This window comes from Sceloporus occidentalis, unplaced genomic scaffold, assembly GCF_023333645.1.
Source record: "Sceloporus occidentalis isolate IW3139 unplaced genomic scaffold, rSceOcc1.0.p SCAF_6, whole genome shotgun sequence".
Taxonomy (NCBI): Eukaryota; Metazoa; Chordata; class Lepidosauria; order Squamata; family Phrynosomatidae; genus Sceloporus; species Sceloporus occidentalis.
The window spans coordinates 13,755,107-13,773,835 of NW_028316986.1; the positions used below are offsets into that span (position 1 = coordinate 13,755,107).

An 18,729-nucleotide genomic window follows, 5' to 3' on the forward strand; every position below is an offset into this window, starting at 1 on the left:
TTGAGAACCACTGATTGTGATACAGTATTCTTTAGTCGAGCAAAAGATTTGAACTGTGCAAGGGAAAAATAAAATAAAAAATTAAATGAGACTTTTGTCCCTAGTAAAACAATCTAACTTCACAGGTTACATAAGATTGTTTCATTTATCAGCAATGCTTTCATTCTCTGATAACTAAGAAGAAGAGTTCATTTCGCTATCATTTTCAGACCTGATAAAGGTTATCACAAGCATAGCATGTTTGCAAATTCCAGAAGGGTAGCTTTTTTTACTTTGTTGATTGTGACACCCTAAAAATTTGAAGAAAGCATAAACTTTACAGACTGTAGCTTACTTTATAAGATGCATGGACTATAGTTTATAAAAGAATTGGCAGTGATGGCTACATTATAACCTTTACTTTTCAGCAGATTATTAATACTCACAAACATCTTGGTGCTAGCTAAAGCAGCTAGCACATGTAGTGTCATAACAATCTATTATCCCATTTGAAAACTCTAATGATAGCCTGGGAATTCCTAATCATTTGCAGCTCAGCAGTGAAGACCACCTATTTGGCATCCTTACTGAGCAAATAATTCCTTTGATGGAAAACTTTGGAGGCTTTTGGCTTTTTAAGCATGTTTAAGTGTAAAAGATAAGATGCTTACTCTGAGATAATTATTTGAATTATCTTTTCTGTTATTGATAACTTAATCATTGTAATACAGAGACAATGATATGATAGCCCTGTTTAAATATTTGAAGGGGTGTCATGTTGAGGAGGGAGCCAGCTTGTTTTCTGCTTCTCCAGAGACTAGGACCCAGAACAATGGATGCAAGCTACAGGAAAAGAGATTCCACCTCAACATTAGGAGGAACTTTCTGACAGTAAGGGCTGTCCAACAGTGGAACACACTCCCTCGGAGTGTAGTGGAGTCTCCTTCCTTGGAGGTCTTTAAACAGAGGCTGGATGGACATCTCTTGGGGGTGCTTTGATTGTGATTGGCAGGGGGGTTGGACTGTATGGCCCTTGTGGTCTCTTCCAACTCTCTGTTTCTAAACAGTATTTGAAACAAAGACATCAGAAATGTCTTCTTATATGCTGAACTCATTGCAGGTTTTACAGAAAAGATGGTTACGATACAGAACTAAATCCAAGATTAGTTCTATCTAGAGTAGACCATTTAAATGAATGAGATGTAGGAAACTCTTTATAAAAAAGTACTGTTTCTATGGATCTGTGCAAGTTGGGACTAATTTTAGATTTAATCCATAGTTTGCCAGTAATGTTGTTGTTGGCAAGATGTCTTACAAAAGAGATGAGAAGTACGTGGCCCTCCAAATCTTGCTTGACTATGGGGTGAAACATACTGCCCACAAAGGGTGGATTGGGGCCACCCTGAAGCTGCTCACTCTGGAGCACACGCCACGGCCTCAATCTGCCCTGCCACTGGCCCAAATAGGAGTGGAAAAGATCCACTCCTATTTGGACCGGTAAAGGGCTGCCTTAGGCGGCCCCAGCACAGCCCTAGGGTGGTACCAAGCCATTCTGGGGACGTGCAGCATCAAAACGCCATGCCTCCAAGCCACCTGGAAGCCAACTTTTCCAGGCCGTCTGCTTGGCCCTTACATTTCCTAGCCATCTTCATAATTGGCTGCACTGCTTAGTGCAGCACAATACATATTGTATGATACAGGTGTTTCAGATTAAATTGTTGTGACCACCAAACCTGAAGGAGTAGTTGCAAATGCTTTCTTTTCCAGGCGTATCTTGGTTTGGTTCTTAGTATCTTTGATATTCTAAGTAACTATGTATTTATTTCCTTAAATTCTCTCATTCTTTCTGGTTTTGCTTGATATTGCTTGGTGATAATGTATAGTGTCAGTTTTGCATTTTGTAAGATCTGTTTTCTTGATAAATATTAAAAATATAATTTTGGTTTGTTTGATAGAATATGAATTTGCTTTCGGATGCCCGTTCAGCCAGGGTATACAGAGATGAACTTGATGCCCTTAGAGAGAAGGCAATTCGTGTGGACAAGCTTGAAAGTGAAGTCAGCCGCTATAAAGAGAGGCTACATGATATTGAATTCTACAAGGCTAGAGTCGAGGTGATTTGAACTTTTTATAGTTTTTGTAAATGAAATGTCAATTTTTTTGAGATGGGTCAGTGTTTGCTCTTGGTGAGTCAAAATTGTGTAGTTGTGCTGAGTTCTATTATTTCTTACATCTAAAATAATATACACAAGAAGGGACACCTTTAGTATAGTATGATTTTTTTCCACCTCAAATGCCTAATGGTACTTTTCTTTAGCTGAAATTATATATTTAAATGTAAAGCTGAAAGATCTGATGCTGATAAAATAAGTTGTCTCTGCTAGGTGGCTGTTGCCTGTTTGCTGTCTTCATTGTGCAGGTGGGTGGGTGTACAATCAGGAAAATATGCTTCAGGAAATTAAAACTTTATCTCCCACAGTGGTTCAGAGGGCTTATTGGCTGTGCTTGGTTTGAGGGATTTCTGTTTTTCTTTTTCTTTCTGTAGTCTTTGAAATAATTTTTGTTTCTTTTCTTTTTGATGAAGTTGTTTCAAACTTCAATAAAAATATTTTATACAGTCACCCCTCCTAACTTGTGGATCTGGGATCCGCGCCCTCAAATATCCGCGGAGGGGCAACCTCCACTATTTCCAATGGCACGTGTGCCCAGGCTGCACACACGGGGCGCACCCCATTCAAGCCTATGAGGCTTGAATAAGCACGAGCCTTCATTTTCATGGGGGGGGGGGTGGAACGGATCCCCACGAAAACGGAGCGCTAACTGTATTAAAATGGTTCACGCTGGACATATTTTCATGTTGCTCTTTCAGAAATACTTGTTACATAACTTTTGAATTTCTAACTTTTAATAATCTAAAATTTGCAAGAGATGCTCCTGTACAAGTGATTATCTTATTGTCAAAAATATGCAGAAAGCCCCACTTGAAAGAGTCTGAAATTTGTCTAAAAATAACACATTGAACCAACACTGGCAATTTACCATAAAACCCAACACTGTAGCCAGGTGCAATTTTTTTCCTTTATTCAGAATTTATTACCAGGCCTTATCCTTTTCCTCCAGAGCTGACTTTCATTTGTTTCTGGTTTTTTTGTGTGTTTTTTAATTACTGGAGAGTTTGGTGTTTCATATTTAGAATCTGCACTTATGGGTTCCAAGTAATTTTTGAGTGTTGTTTTTATCTTATAATTCAGAAAGATGCAGCTAAAATTTCACATCATCAGACATGCTTTTGTTATACAGCTCTGTTAATAAGCTTCAAATAATATACAGCGCGTCCACATTATACGTGAGCGGGCTATACGCGGCTTTGAGCACACGAGCTCAAGACACGCGGAGCATGTGGGGCGCAAGGGGTGGCTCATCCCATTCAAATGAATGGGGCGCACACAAGCCCCGTTGAAATGAATGGGGCTTGAACATAGGTGGAATTCGCCTTACGTGGGAGGATCCGGAACGGATCCCCCGCGTAAAGCAAGGGTCCGCTGTACAATCAGTATTTTGTACTTCTGTGTAAAGTATGAGTTTTATATATTTTTCATGTATTTTATGTTTCATTTTCTGCTTCATGTATATCGCTTATGTTTAAAGGAGCTTAAAGAAGATAATCAGGTATTGCTCGAAACAAAGACAATGTTGGAAGATCAGCTTGAAGGCACCCGAGCCCGTTCTGATAAATTGCACGAATTGGAAAAAGAAAATATACAATTAAAGGCTAAACTACATGATATGGAGACGGTGAGCATACAGGATGAGACCTCAAATGTGAAGATTTTAAAAACAGAATTAATTTTGACTCTGCTGATTCAGTTGGATAACTGTCCTTGTTATTCACTGTGATGGATATTTTTTTAAAAAATAGAAAAATTAGAATCTAAATGATTTACAATTTGAAAAATCATGATTTTCATCTGTTTATGTTTGATGGTCAGATCAGTGAAGCATTGAATGTGAGCCTCTGAGTAAGACCAATGTTCAGAATAGAAAACAATTGTCATTACAAATAATTTTTTACTGGCAGTCCTTGAATTGCCAGCACTTCAATTCAAAACAGTCCATATTTTTTCTGGAAGAAATAGGCGAAATAAAACAGGAATATTAAAATTTCTATATATAGCTTAATGTAATGTCACGTGTATTTCCAGATGGAGGAAACTGATGTAAAAATGAGCACATTTTTTTCTTTTTCTTTTTTATATTTTCTTCTGAAATTTTTGTTTCCTCTCAAAAACAAATACAAACCTAGGAAAATCCCTATATCGAGTCAGACCATTGTCCATCTAGACAAATATTAACTATTATTTTAAAGGTTAACATAATGCCAACATTCTTTAAATATCATAATCAGTCTCTCTCTCAATCTCTCTCTCTCTATATATATATATATATACGGTATATATATGTGTGTGTGTGTGTAAGTTTAAATAATTCATTTTTACACTGCTAACAATTTCAGTTCCTCTAAATAGAAGATTCACCTAGTAAGATTTTGCAAAGTGTTGCTTACTGGATTATATTTCTATACATTGAGAGGAAGTTTTAAATAAGAGTTTCATGTAAACTATGTTTAAGGAACGTGATATGGATCGGAAGAAAATTGAGGAACTTATGGAGGAAAATATGACTCTAGAAATGGCTCAGAAGCAGAGTATGGATGAATCACTGCATCTGGGCTGGGAACTTGAACAGATAAACAGATCATCTGAACTTTCTGAAGGTAGATAAACTTTACTAGTTTGCATTTTACAATAGGAAATGGGCAGTTAAACGTTCCAGATATTCTATATCTTGTTTGTAAACAGAGGGGATGAAAAAACATAACTAGTTAAAAGAAATACAGTCAGCCCTCTGTATGAGTGGATTCTGCATCCATGGATTCAAGTATTTTTTAAAAATTCCAAAAAAGCCATTTTATATAAGGGACATCATTTGACTATTGTATTTAATGATACTTGAATATCCATGAATTTTGGTATCCACTGGAGGTCCTGGGGAAAAAAATCCTAGCAGATACCAAAGGCACAGTTTAGTACCTTGTTGAATTCATTCGTGAGTGTAGCTGCTGCTTTCCAGCTACTATTCACATTAGCATATTTTTTAGTTGTGAAGTTCACATAGAAATCTGGTTGTACCAGACTCATGTTTGGTCATATGTGATTGCATTGCATGCAGGAATTGAGGAACCATTGTCAGATTTAATGACATCAGAGTTCTTTCTTTTTGTAAGAAGTAAAAACAACAATAACAAGTTTTATTGATTGGTCAACTGACCATATCAACAATAAAGAGGAAAATATCAAAATACTTAAAAAATAAAACTGGTATAAAATTAGCTAGGGGTTAAAACACATGAAAGTTGAGAAATATGGGGTCCTTTATGATCCTAGCACCATAGGCAGCATAGCTAATAGTGAGGGATGGTAGGACTTGCACTCCACCCAGATTAGGAGTACTGCATGATACCAACCTCACCATAGTGGGTGCATGTTGAAGTAGGGAACAGGGTAGTCCATGGAAATTATTTATAAAGCTGACATTACTATCAGATAAACTCCTACAGATAATAGATGAGAAATGTTCACTTCTCTTTTTTCTTTAACAGTGCCACGAAAGTCACTTGGTCATGAAGTGAATGAGCTGACATCAAGTAGGTTACTGAAACTAGAAATGGAAAACCAAAGTTTGCTAAAAACTGTGGAAGAACTTCAGAGTGTGGTGGGTTCTGCAGAAGGCAGTAATTCAAAAATACTGAAAATGGAAAAGGAAAACCAAAGACTAAGTAAAAAGGTACCAACTATATATACTTACACTAAGAAATAGCCTATTGGTTAGTCCCAGATAGAGTAAACCCATTGAATCAATGAGATTTACTTTTGTGATGTCTCACAATTCTGCATTTGTTTCAGTGGGCCTAATCATTGGGACTAACCAACAAGATTTCAGCAGTTAAATCCTAGTGTAATAATTTGTGTTTATTACTCTGTATATGGGCTGTTGCTGGTAGGAGGTCCGATTTTTAGCCAGAGGAATTCAAACATTTTTAGAGAAATCAAATATACTGTAACTGGCTTTACGTTTTATAACAGTCTTCCCCAAACCAGTTCATTCCAGATATGTTGAACTGCACCTCCCACCATCAGCAACAAGCATGATATATGTGTATGAGTGGTGGTAGTTGTGGTCTAGCAAATTTGGAGGGCACCCATTTCAGATGTCTGTGTGTGAATGAATTTGAGCAATTCAGGCCATCTACCCTTTTCAGAAACAAAAAAACAGCTTCATTTATATACCGCTTCATTCTGAACTAGCCGTGTCTAAGCGGTTTACAACTGTAAGCTAATTGCCCGCCACAAGCTGGGTACTCATTTTAGTGACCTCGGAAGGGTGCAAGCCTGAGTCAAGTTTGAGCCCTTTTGCTGATCTTGAACTTGCAACCTTATGGTTTTGACTGAGTGACTGCAGTACAGGCATTTAACCACTGCGCCAAGCCATTTGTCTGCCCCAGGGAGGAAACAAAATTAAACCTGGACAGGAAATTAAAAAAAATCACCTAACTGACAAAATAGTTGTGCAACACCTCAATTTATAATTGGAGAAAAGCTTAAATGTATAATAAATAGTAAGTTTTCCTTCATTCTGAGACAATTCATCTTTCTGTAACTTTAAGAATATCCACATGAATTCTGTTGTAAATCTGTGTTTATTGCAGCATGCTCATTTTAATTAATCAGTTTTAATTTTATAATTACTGGCTTCCATAGGTGTGGGGGGGAGTTATTCATGGTTTTTCCACATTTGCAGGGGTCTTGTTTCCCTAACCCACGCGAATGTGGAGGGCGAACAGTACTCCAAGACTAGCCCCTCTGATTTTGCTGTGTTTTAGTCTAACAAGACACATTCAGATAAGGGATCATGAAGCTTGCTTATTTTATGAATGAAGGCTAGCTGCAGTTCAGGGGTGAGATATAATAAAAAAAGGAATTATTTTAAGTTGCCACACTCCTCGTGACTATGCTGAAGTAGGAGTGAGGGAGTAGAAAAACTTTTTGTGGCTAACCGTCTTACATTTCTTTCATCTATAATAGTTTTACTTCATTGTATTAATTCTATTATGAAGGATGAAGTTAATCTGTGAAATGTTCAACAGTGCATTTTAAAAATGTGTTAAAGACTGAAATATCCTTTTTATACAACATAATAGTTTCATCAGTACCCCTGTAAATTTGTAGGGGGAAAGGAGGAATTGAAACTTTTAAAACTCTTAATACTTGACCTGTGTTGTAGTTTCTCAGTTGTAAGAACTTTCATTTCTAAGATGAGTTTAGTAAAAGCAACAAATAGTAAAACTGCTACCATCAAGGGTTCAGGTTCACTCAAATATGAGAGTTAATTAATTTTTCATTTTGTTATTCTCTTTAGCTGGAAGGACTTGAGAATGAACTTATTGAAGAGAAACAAAGCCTTCAGAACAGTCAGAATCTTAGTAAAGATCTGATGAAAGAGAAAGCACAGCTAGAAAAGACAATTGAGACCCTGAGAGAAAACTCAGAAAGACAGGTAATACAAAGCTTTTTGTTTAGATCGGGGTAAGAACTTTAGGTCCTCTCCTTGTTGTGCTACAGTCACTTTCATTCAGCGTATTCTGTTGTGAGAGAAAGTGGGAGCTGTAGTTAGAGGTATCGAAGGCAGCAATTTTCAACATTGATTGAAATGGTTAAAACTGACATTTTAACATATAAACAATATCAGTGTTTCTGTTCGTTTATTTCTTCTTTGTGGTCAGAATATGGGGGTCACACATATGGGATCATTCTGTTCCTGTGCGGAGATTTTAGGAATCTTCTAGAGGTGCGTTTTGGCAGTAACGCTCACCCCACAGCTATACTTGCATACGTATAAGCCATGTATTCCTGCTGAAATTTCATTCCCTTTCATCTGCTATCATAGTACAATCATGAGGAAATGTTTTGACATTTCACCATTTATTAGTTCATTTTTCACTATCTAGGCTATGGAGTAAAGATCTTGTTTTCAGATTGTCACACATATTGTTTCCTTTGCCTAGGCAAGGACCATGTGGTTGACTTGTGTCTGTTTTATCAGACCTTTAAGTAGCAAGGGAAGTGTAAAAGAACTTCTTGCCTTTAGGTTCTTCAGTGGGCCCTCCAGACTGTAGCCCTTGCAGCTCAGAATAAACAACTTCATATGGCTTCACTGGCTATCTGTTCTTGTCTGCCTTTGGGCATGGAGCAGTAGCCATGGTACTTGGTGAGTCAGACCCCTTGGGTCTTCCTTCAAACCCTTCCTTCAAACCTTCTCAGAGGACAAATCTGTACTGTCAGTTCTCTTCTCACATTAAAGGAGGCTCCAAAGCGCTCTTTCAGGGCTCAGAAATCTAGAGATGTTCCACTTACACCAGATAAATCTCTAAGTCTGACTTTGGTGGAGCCTATGAAAAGAAGAAGAAAGACAAAGATCAGCCTCTGAAACCCCCCCCCCCCCAGATTCAGTTACTTTGGGTTCTTCCACTCAGTAGACCTACCCATGTTGTTTGTTATTGTTAACTGCCCTTAAGTTGATCTTGATGCATGACGGCCTTGTGGATGAGACATTTCCAAGATTCCCTGTCCTCAACCGCTGCTCAGGTCTTTGAGGCTCAGGCCGTGGCCTCTCTAGTTGAGTATAACCAAATGGTGTGTGGTTTTCCTCTTTCTACATCCCTCAACCTTTCCTAATATCTTTTCTAATGGCTCTTGCCTTCTCATGATATGGCCAGAGTACGACAGTCTCAATTTTGTCATCCAACCCAAGCCTCAGGGAGAGTTTAGACTTAGCTTCTTGGCTCTGCATTGTATTATCAGCACTCTTCTCCAACACCCCATCTCAATTAGGTTGATTTTCTTTCTGTTAACTTTCATCACTGTCCTCCCTTGACCCACTGGTGGGAGACCAAAATCTCTTTGTATGATCTTTGCAGTGCAGGTCTCCAGAATGGCTAAGGCACCAGTTCTTCAAAATATGGAGTCTGAATTAAGTCATTCCTGCCTAAAGGGGTCTTACATTCTCCACCTTGTCAGCATTGCAGAACATCCTCAAAGATCCTCCTCTTCTTGACGTTTTTATGGTCATTCAAAGCATCACTCTTCCTCCAAGAAACTGCCTCACAATTCCAAATATTGTTTCTGACTTTCCCCTTTGCCAAGCAAGCTACCAACACCACTTCCCACTTCATAACTTCTTCAACAGATGGCATACTGTCACTACTAATGCATAAGTCCTCCAAATAATTTGATAAGGGCATTCCATAGAGTTCTGTAAACTACTCTCAGTGGGAACCTTCACCTGCACATGCAGCCTTCAGACCCTCTTGACTAGGAGATTACAATGCTCCTACAGAAGGGTGTGATAGAGTGAATCCATCCATCCTTGTAATCTCAGGATCTATTTGAGATAATGCACAATCCCCAAATGGGATGGAAGCTTGTGCTTGGTAATTGGATTTCAAGGAAGTTCATTCATTCTCTGGAAACAGTTCAGGATATCCTATCGAATATCCTTTACCTCCTCTGAAAAGGAGAGATGTTCACTTCAATAGACCTGTGGGACACTTACTTTCATATTAGTATCCACCTTTACAACAGAAACTTCATCCAGTTTTGTGTTGGGCTGGAGCATTGCCAGTTTTATATCCTTGCTTCCAGGTTTGCAACAGTCCCCAAGAGTTTTTACAAAATACCTGGCTTTGGTAGCAACTTGGCTAAGGATCAAAAGAGTCTACATCTTCCTGTATTTAGAATCGCAAAGATTTGATGAAGCATCCTATTTAGCCAAGTCGGCATCCTTTCTGTCCTTCCTGCAGAGTGAGAATGTTGCATTGGACACTTGTCACATAAACATACTTTTATTTTCTTATATCACTGAGCTAAAGATCTCGTACTCTTCCCTGCAGCCATCTCCACTCAATCCAAGCCTCAGGTGCCTCCTCTTGCGGCACACCGGAAAGTAAATGTTTTCTTAAAGGGTTACTTCATCCACCTAATTGCGGATCACTGCCTATGTGGAGCCTGTTGTTGGTCTTTGCTAAGCTCATGGTGCCATTGAATTGATGGTGTTCCATCAACACCTGCTCTCCAACATTGATGCTATAAAAGAATGTTCCATCTTTAGGTTCTTCAGTGGGAAGGGGCCCTCCAGACTGCAGACCTTGTAGCCCTTATGACCAGTGAATTGACAGTGCTCAGAATGAATCCACCTTACTTGTCCTTTCATAAGGATAGGGTGGCCATGGACATCTCTTTTCTCCGAAAGGTATTTTCCTTTTCCCCATCTTAACTAGCCAGTGGTGCTTCCACTTTGATGCAGTCCCCATCTTCTGATCTTGAGTGCCCATCACATCCTATATGTTCAGTGGGCACTTTACATATCTTAAGACAAAGAAATTTAGGAAATCTCCTTAACTGTTCAATGCCTATGGTGTGCATAGGAAAAGGAAGGGGATCTTATCTCAGCATAGAATCATAGAGTCTCTCCCAGTAAGATGGTAAACACCATCCACCTTGACTTTGGAGGTGAGCTCTTTGTCAGCATAAAATGTTTCTGTACAGGTGCAAAAATAGACCCATAAGTGTGAGTTCACAGATAACTATTCTGAGAACCTAAGGCCCCATACAAACAGGCCAAAATAAAACTGCTTCGGGTCACTTTGGAGGTATGCTGTTTAAATGTTGCATGCGTTCTAACAGTTCGGAAGCCGCGCCAAAGCCACGATCCAGTCCTAAGGACTGGAGGGCAGCTTTGTCGCAACTTCTGGCCTCTTAAGATGTGTGTGTCATTTAACCAGCATACCTCCAAAGTGACCCAAAGCAGCTTTATTTTGGCAGTCTGTATGGGGCCACAGTTATAGGTAGGCACACTGTTCATTTGTGGACTGTAATAATAAATGTTGATAAGGGTTTTTTTCCAGTTCTGTCCTTCAACTGATATAAAACTCTTTGATCTAGCAAAAACTTCTGTTCTGGGAAATAACATACTCCCTTCACTTTCTGAAATCTCTGCTGGACCAAAAACACTTGTCAGTAGATGGGCATGATTGGAAACAAATCTATAGTTTAATATATTAACTTAGAAAACACAGTAATCATGGCTGACTTCCTGCTGTACTTTTCATATGAATAAGATTTTGCTCTCTTTTTTCAGTTACTCAAATTGTCAGAATTCCTAGCAGATAAGCCATGTCCATGGTTCTCATAAACATCTAAGAAGGGCAGGGAAGGTGCATACTTAATAAGAAGCTTTCATCTGAACAGACACATACTTTGTGACTTACTTGGCACTACATAGAAGTCCCAGTTATACAATTCAAGCTGACATACTGTCTTTGTAACTTTCTATTTAGTTTTTGGGTAAATCAGCATCTTCTCAGTAGAAAATATTTTGAACTCGATGCTGATTTAAACTTTCATTACTCATTTCTCTTTTCACTTCATATAATTAGATTAAAATACTGGAACAGGAGAATGAACATTTGAATCAAACAGTAGCTTCCCTCAGACAACGTTCACAAATCAGTGCTGAAGCAAGAGTAAAAGATATTGAAAAAGAAAATAAAATTCTCCATGAATCTATCAAAGAGACAAGCAGTAAATTAAATAAGATAGAATTTGAAAAGAAGCAAATGAAAAAAGAATTGGAGCTTCATAAAGAGAAGGGAGAAAGAGCAGATGAGCTAGAAAAAGAAGTTCAACATCTTGAAAAAGAAAATGAAGTATTGCAGAAAAAGATTACCAATTTAAGGATTACATGTGAAAAAATAGATGCTTTAGAACAAGAGAATTCCAGTTTAGATGCTGAAAACAGAAAGCTGAAAAAGACTTTGGATAGCTTGAAAAATCTGAGCTTTCAGTTAGAGTCCTTGGAAAAAGAGAATACACAGCTTGATGAAGAGAATTTAGAGCTCAGAAGGACAGTTGAATCTCTGAAGAGCACAAATATCAAGATAGCTCAGTTGGAACTGGAAAATAAAGAACTGGAGAGTGAGAAAGGACAACTTCAAAAGAGCCTGGAGCTTATGAAAACTTCTTTTAAAAAGACTGAACGTTTAGAAGTCAGTTATCAAGGGCTAGATACAGAAAACCAAAGGCTGCAGAAAGCTTTAGAAAACAGCAATAAAAAAATCCAGCATTTGGAAAGTGAACTGCAAGATCTAGAGACAGAAAACCAAGCCCTACAAAAAAATCTGGAAGAACTCAAAATCTCCAGTAAACGTCTAGAAAAATTAGAGAAGGAGAATAAACTTTTGGAGCAAGAGACCTCTCAGTTGGAAAAAGATAAGAAGCAACTAGAAAAAGAGAACAAGAGGCTCCGACAACAGGCAGAAATTAAAGATAGCACCTTAGAAGAAAATAATGTAAAAATCAGCCACTTGGAAAAAGAGAACAAATCACTACTTAAGGAAATTGGTGTATGTAAAGAGGCTTCTATTCGACTAAAAGAAATTGAAAAGGAGAATAAAGAGCTTGTTAAAAGATCCACTATTGACAAGAAAACACTTGTTACATTGCGAGAGGTAATGTTCCCTACTGTATGGCCTTACTGTGTGATATACAATAATGGTAATTAAAAAGAGATTAAAATTATTGACCTGTATCCTGTTGTCAGACCTGGCCAGAGTAGACCTGCGTAGTCAGTGACCTATACCTATTTGTTGACTCGACAACTGATTGGACAGACCTAGTCTAGTTGGGAATAACTAACAGGATGTCAGCCGCTGTGTTTAATGTCATAATTGTATGTTAATTGTGTGTTTTAGTTTTATTGTATAGTTTTCATGTGTTAATTGTTTATGAACATAATAGATATTGGAAGACTGCTCCATAGATAGCAGATGTTCAAATCATAAGTATCTTTTGCGGTTCCTGTGTAATGTGTAGTGCAGACGCTTTGCTGCTTCTCTCCCACATTCTGTGAACATACACATAACAGAAAAAGTAGCATTTGGTGCCAGTTTGCTAACTTCCACACTAGTACCCTTTGGTTTGTTGAAACATTGTTTGGAAGTAGAAAGAAAACAATTGCACTTAATAGATTTTCCAGCAATTGATCTGCCCAACTCATAAGCAGGCCCCAGTGGATATTAATTAAAAGCTCTCTCATTATTGTTGTTGTTGTTGTTGACCCTGTACCAAGGAATTGTTTAATTAAAGGCACAGTAGTACTTGGAACCTTAGTAGCGCATTGCACATATGCACCTAAAATATTGATGATGGAATTAGGTTGAATCCAGACTTAGGTCCAAAGCACACTGCAGAAATAATCCAATTTGAGGCTGCTTTAACTGCCCTGGCTCAGTGCTAGAGAATCCTGGGAATTATAATGTATTGTGGCGCCAAAGCTCTCTGACAGAGGAGGCTAAATGTCTCACAAAAGTACAGTTCCCAGAATTCTCTAGCATTGAACCAGGGCAGTTAAAGCAGTCTCAAACTGGATTATTTCTGCCGTGTGTTTTGGATTTGGCCTTAATTATAAGTTGGGTACAGTGCACTGCATTTTCACAAAAAGCATTTCAGGGGGGGAAATGGTTTAAAAAGAACTGGAATACATTGCAGTAGAATACAGTTCACTAATGTGATAGCCTATATTCTCCATAAAATGTGAATGACCAAAAATGACAATTCCAGAAGGAAAAGACAGTGTGGAAGCAAACCTCATAACAGTTGTGAAGTCTTTATTATTTTGTGAGTATAGCCATCACTGGATACTAAAGCCTTATCATAAATAAAAATAATAAAAATTTTATTTCTATCCCGCTTTTTGCCAGGCAATCAAAGCGGCGTACAATAGGTTAAAATACATCCATATATACATAATACCCCCCCCTTAAAACAAGATTAAACAATGTAAGATTAAAAACTACATATTAAAACCAACTAAGCTAAATAAAAGTCATCATGGGCAGAGTTCACTGGATGTGAAGTCTTATTTGTGGCCAAGCATTTTATTCCGGGAAGGCTTGCCGGAAGAGATCCATCTTAATGGCCTTTTTAAAGCTCTCTAGATTGGTGATTTGACGGATCTCATCTGGTAGGCCATTCCATAATTTGGGAACGGCTGCAGAGAATGTCCTGTGGGAGGTCGTCGTCAACCTGGTCTTTAAGGGCTGTAATAAATTCCTCCTCCCAGAGGACCTGAGTGTACGGGGCGGATTATATGGAAGCAGGCGATCCCTTAGATAGGTTGGGCCCAAGCCATGTAGGGCTTTAAAGGTGATAACCAACACCTTGTACTGTGCCCAGAAACTGATAGGCAGCCAGTGGAGTGACTTCAATATTGGTGTTATATGGTCACTCCTTGCTATTCCTGTGATCAACCTGGCTGCCATATTCTGTACCAACTGGAGTTTCCAGACTAGGCACAAGGGTAGCCCCATGTAGAGCGCATTGCAAAAATCAAGTCTTGAGATTACCAGCGCATGTACTACAGTTTTGAGGTCACCCTGTTCCAGGAAAGGGCGCAGCTGGCGTATCAGCCGAAGCTGATAACAGGCACTCTTGACCGATTATATCAATTTTATCGATATAAAATGTCGAGCAAAAATCATGGGGGGACATATAAAAGTAATTTGTATGTGTTTTTAGGGCATAATTCTTTAATGTTAATAGAGTAAAAAGTGACAAGGATGGAAATAAAATATTTGCCCCTGCCCCGGGGGGGGGGAGGGGGTAATTGAGGGATAGGAAATTGAAGTAGGTTTAAGAGAGGGATCACATTATTGTATATTTCCATTTCATTTGGCAGTTTTCTCCCCTATATTGTTTTCAGAAACATACAAAATATATTTGACAAGAGGCTTGTGGGACAAAATAAATATATGGATTTGTTATAGCAAAGGAAATCTCTCTCAAAACTATTTTGTTCTCCTTAAATATTATGTGCCTTCTGTTGTAGTCTCTAGAAATGCATTTTAATAGTTTCACACGTGCAACACATTTTATTCCATTGTTTAAGGATTTGGTGAATGAAAAACTGAAGACGCAGCAGATGAATAATGATTTAGAAAAGCTTACACATGAACTTGAAAAGATAGGTTTAAATAAGGAGCGCCTCTTGCATGATGAGCAGAGTACTGATGACAGGTATGAATATACATATCCTATTTGGAATAGGTTTCAAGTAGTTCCTTATTGTAGTTCCTCACCAGCTGTTTTTCACTAGAAATGTAATTGAATGTATCTCGGAACAGCTCATATAATATGTTTCTTCCAGGATTCTCACTTTGTCATAGGAAATCCTGTACCTTCATAAAAAAATGAACATCCTAATGCAGTGTTTGTAAAGTCATTATGAAAATATGTCTGTATTGAAAGTATAATTGTTTAACATTTTCTTCTGTAAGAATGTAACAGCAGAAAAACAACTGTTTTCAAATTGTAAGCCAGACAACAAAGCATGATGAGTATCCGAAATGCTTTTGGCTCCTTTGAACATAATGCATCTGCCAATAGCATATAGACATCTGTTTCCTTTATGTGGTGGGGTGTATCATCCTGTTCCTTTTAAAATTAGGCAAAATATGCGTGAAGAAAAGGAAAAATTTTAAGCTTCTGACCAGCCCTCCTGTCAGTGTGCCGCTGGATTGAAAATAGTGGCTGCCACTGCAGTGTGTTATTAGCAGTAATTGACATTATGGTGATAGATTGAGACCCTTTTGTCTCAAGATGTAACTTAAGCTTCAAGATGTTATGGATTCGTACCTTTATAATGTTTGGGCAGTGTGAACCTGAGGACAGTATCAGTACTTTCCGCTTTACAATATTTTACATTATGAATTTCTACATGGTTTTATATAATTATTAGCTGTTGGCATCTACTTGAGAATACTAGTTGTTTGGGGGACATGGAAGGGAAGACATCAGTGCTGTTTCAGAGTGAAATTACTAGTTGTGGAAAGAACAAATTCATTGCAGTGAGTTTGAAAACCTACTGGATTAGAGAGAAGTGTTTGAGAGAGGGGAGATTAGATAAATTTTAAATAAGGAAAGCTTTTGCTTTTTTAAGGTAATAGGATCCTGCACAAAGAGTAGCATGAGGAAGAAACAAGTGTATGTGTTCACATTTTTTTTAAAAAAATCAGTCTCATGTAGGCAAAAAAAAATTGAACTTTAAAGTGGCATTATGTTAGAATGTGAAAAAAAGAGACTTGGATTTGCATGCTGTACATTTCTAAATATAATCAGTCTTGTACCCATAACATATACACTGAAGTGTGTGTACTTATTATCATACCTGAATATTCATATCTAAAATTAGCCAGTGTCTTTGTTAACACATAATGATACACAAGAATTACTGTCTTATCCTGGTGTACTGTGAACAGGCAGCATACTGATACATGTGTCCACATCCCCATTTTGTGCAACCTAGAAATGGAAAGTTTTGTTTGTGTAATGCCTAAAATTGAACTCAAATTCTTGATTTGTTACTCCAAACAAGATGGATTTGTAATTGGTTGACTGACCGAATCCAAAGGGTGCTCAACAATTGCTCCTTTTCATCCTGGAGAGAAGTGACCAGTGGGGTCGCACAGAGGTCTGTCCTGGGCCCAGTGCTATTCAAAATCTTTATCAATGACTTGGATGACAGAATTGGGGGCATACTTATCAAATTTGCAGATTACACCAAATTAGGAGGAATATCTGATATTCCAGAGGACAGGATCAAAATTCAAAATGACCTGAACAGACTAGAAAGCTGGGCCAAAGCTAACAAAATGAACTTCAACAGGGAGAAATGTAAGGTACTGGACTTAGGGCAGAAAAATGACATGCACAGATATAGAATGAGGGACACCTGGCTGAACAAAACTACATGTGAAAGGGATCTAGGAGTCCAAGTAGACCTTAAGTTGAACATGAGTCAACAGTGCGATGCGGCAGCTAGCAAGGCCAATGCGATTTTAGGCTGCATCAATAGAAGTATAGTGGGAGGTAATAGTGCCACTCTGTTCTGCTCTGGTCAGGCCCCACCTGGAATACTGTGTTCAGTTCTGGGCACCACAATTCAAAAAGGACATTGAGAAACAAGCGTGTCCAAAGGAGGGCGACTAAAATGGTGAAGGATCTGGAAACCATGTCCTATGAGGAATGACTTAGGGAGCTGGGGATGTTTAGCCTGGAGAAGAGAAGGTTAGGATAGCCTTGTTTAACTACTTGAAGGGATGTCATATTGAGGAGGGAGCAAGCTTGTTTTCTGCTGCTCCAGAGTCTAGAATGCGGAACAATGGATGCAAACAACAGGAAAAGAGATTCCACCTCAATATTAGGAGGAACTTCCTGACAGTAAGGGCTGTTTGACAGTGGAACACACTCTCTCGGAGAGTGGTGGAGTCTCTTTCCATAGAGGTCTTTAAACAGAGGCAGGATGGCCATCTGTCAAGGATGCTTTAATTTGGATTTCCTGCCTGGCAGGGGGTTGGACTGGATGGCCCTTGCGGCCTCTTCCAACTCTATGATTCTATCATTCTATGATTCTAATATATTAGAAAGCTGGGCCAAAACTAACAAAATGAACTTTAACAGGGATAAATGTAAGATACTGCACTTAGGGCAAAAAAAATGAAATGCATAGATATAGGATGGGGGGACACATGGCTTAAGAAGACTACATGGAGACCTGGTAGACCACAAGTTGAACATGAGTCAACTGTGCAATGTGGCAGCTAAAAAAGGGCAATGTGATTCTAGGCTGCACCAATAGAAGTATAGTGTCTAGATCAAAGGAAATAATAGTGCCACTCTATTCTGCCTTGGTCAGGCCCCACCTAGTATACTGTTTCCAGTTCTGGGCACCACAATTTGAAAAGGATATTGACAAATTGGAGTGTGTCCAAAGGAAGGCCATCAAAGTGGTGAAGGGCCTGGGACACATGCCTTATGAGGAAAGACTGGGTATGTTTAGCCTGGAAAAGAGAGGGTTAAGAGGTGATATGATAGCCCTGTTTAAGTATTTGAAGGGGTGTCACATTGAGAATGAAGTAAGCTTGTTTTCTGCTGCTCCAGAAACTAGAACACGGAACAATGGATGCAAGCTACAGGAAAAGAGATTCCACCTTAACATTAGGAGGAACTTCCTGACAGTAAGGGCTGTTTGACAGTAGAACGCACTTCCTTAGAGAGTGGTGGAGTCTCCTTCTTTGGAGGTCTTTAAACAGAGGCTGGATGGCCATCTGTCGGGGATGCTTGGATTGTGAGTTCCTGCATGGCAGGGGTTGGACTGGATGGCCCTTGTGGTCTCTTCCAACTCTATGATTCTATGATTGATCAATCAGCATCCAGGAGAGCAGAGCAGAGCATTTCCATAAGCATGATCCAGTTCTATTTCATACTTCCTTGGCAATGCATAATAACTTTTCAATATTAAATAAATAAAGAAACCCAAAACATTTTAAAACCAGTACAATATAATTCCATAGTCAGATATTCCCACCATGTCAATGCAGATGCGACCAGTTTGAAAATTACAGATTCTACAGAACCATTATCCACTATGCCTCAGTAAATAAAATGTAACTCATTTGTGTGTGTAGAATACCAGGTCAGTTTAACGTACCAGACAAGGGAAAAGTGCCCATTTTTTAATTGCAGCTGTGTTGGGTGCTGTGGTCTTACATTGTGTGTTTGCATAAATTACTCATGCACC

The 18,729-nt window shown here is 38.6% G+C and overlaps 1 protein-coding gene across 7 annotated transcripts in view; it reads left to right on the forward strand.

Annotated features, from left to right (window-relative positions):
* CCDC88A (coiled-coil and HOOK domain protein 88A) overlaps positions 1 to 18,729 on the forward strand; it is a 131,003-nt gene that overhangs the window by 65,971 nt on the left and 46,303 nt on the right. For all 7 annotated transcript variants that reach the window (XM_089528887.1, XM_089528889.1, XM_089528890.1 and 4 more), the window contains exons 10-16: positions 1,935 to 2,093; positions 3,628 to 3,774; positions 4,609 to 4,753; positions 5,639 to 5,823; positions 7,456 to 7,593; positions 11,531 to 12,601; positions 15,040 to 15,167. In XM_089528887.1, coding sequence (XP_089385013.1) covers positions 1,935 to 2,093; positions 3,628 to 3,774; positions 4,609 to 4,753; positions 5,639 to 5,823; positions 7,456 to 7,593; positions 11,531 to 12,601; positions 15,040 to 15,167 — 1,973 coding nt within the window. The remainder of the gene's footprint in view (positions 1 to 1,934; positions 2,094 to 3,627; positions 3,775 to 4,608; positions 4,754 to 5,638; positions 5,824 to 7,455; positions 7,594 to 11,530; positions 12,602 to 15,039; positions 15,168 to 18,729) is intronic.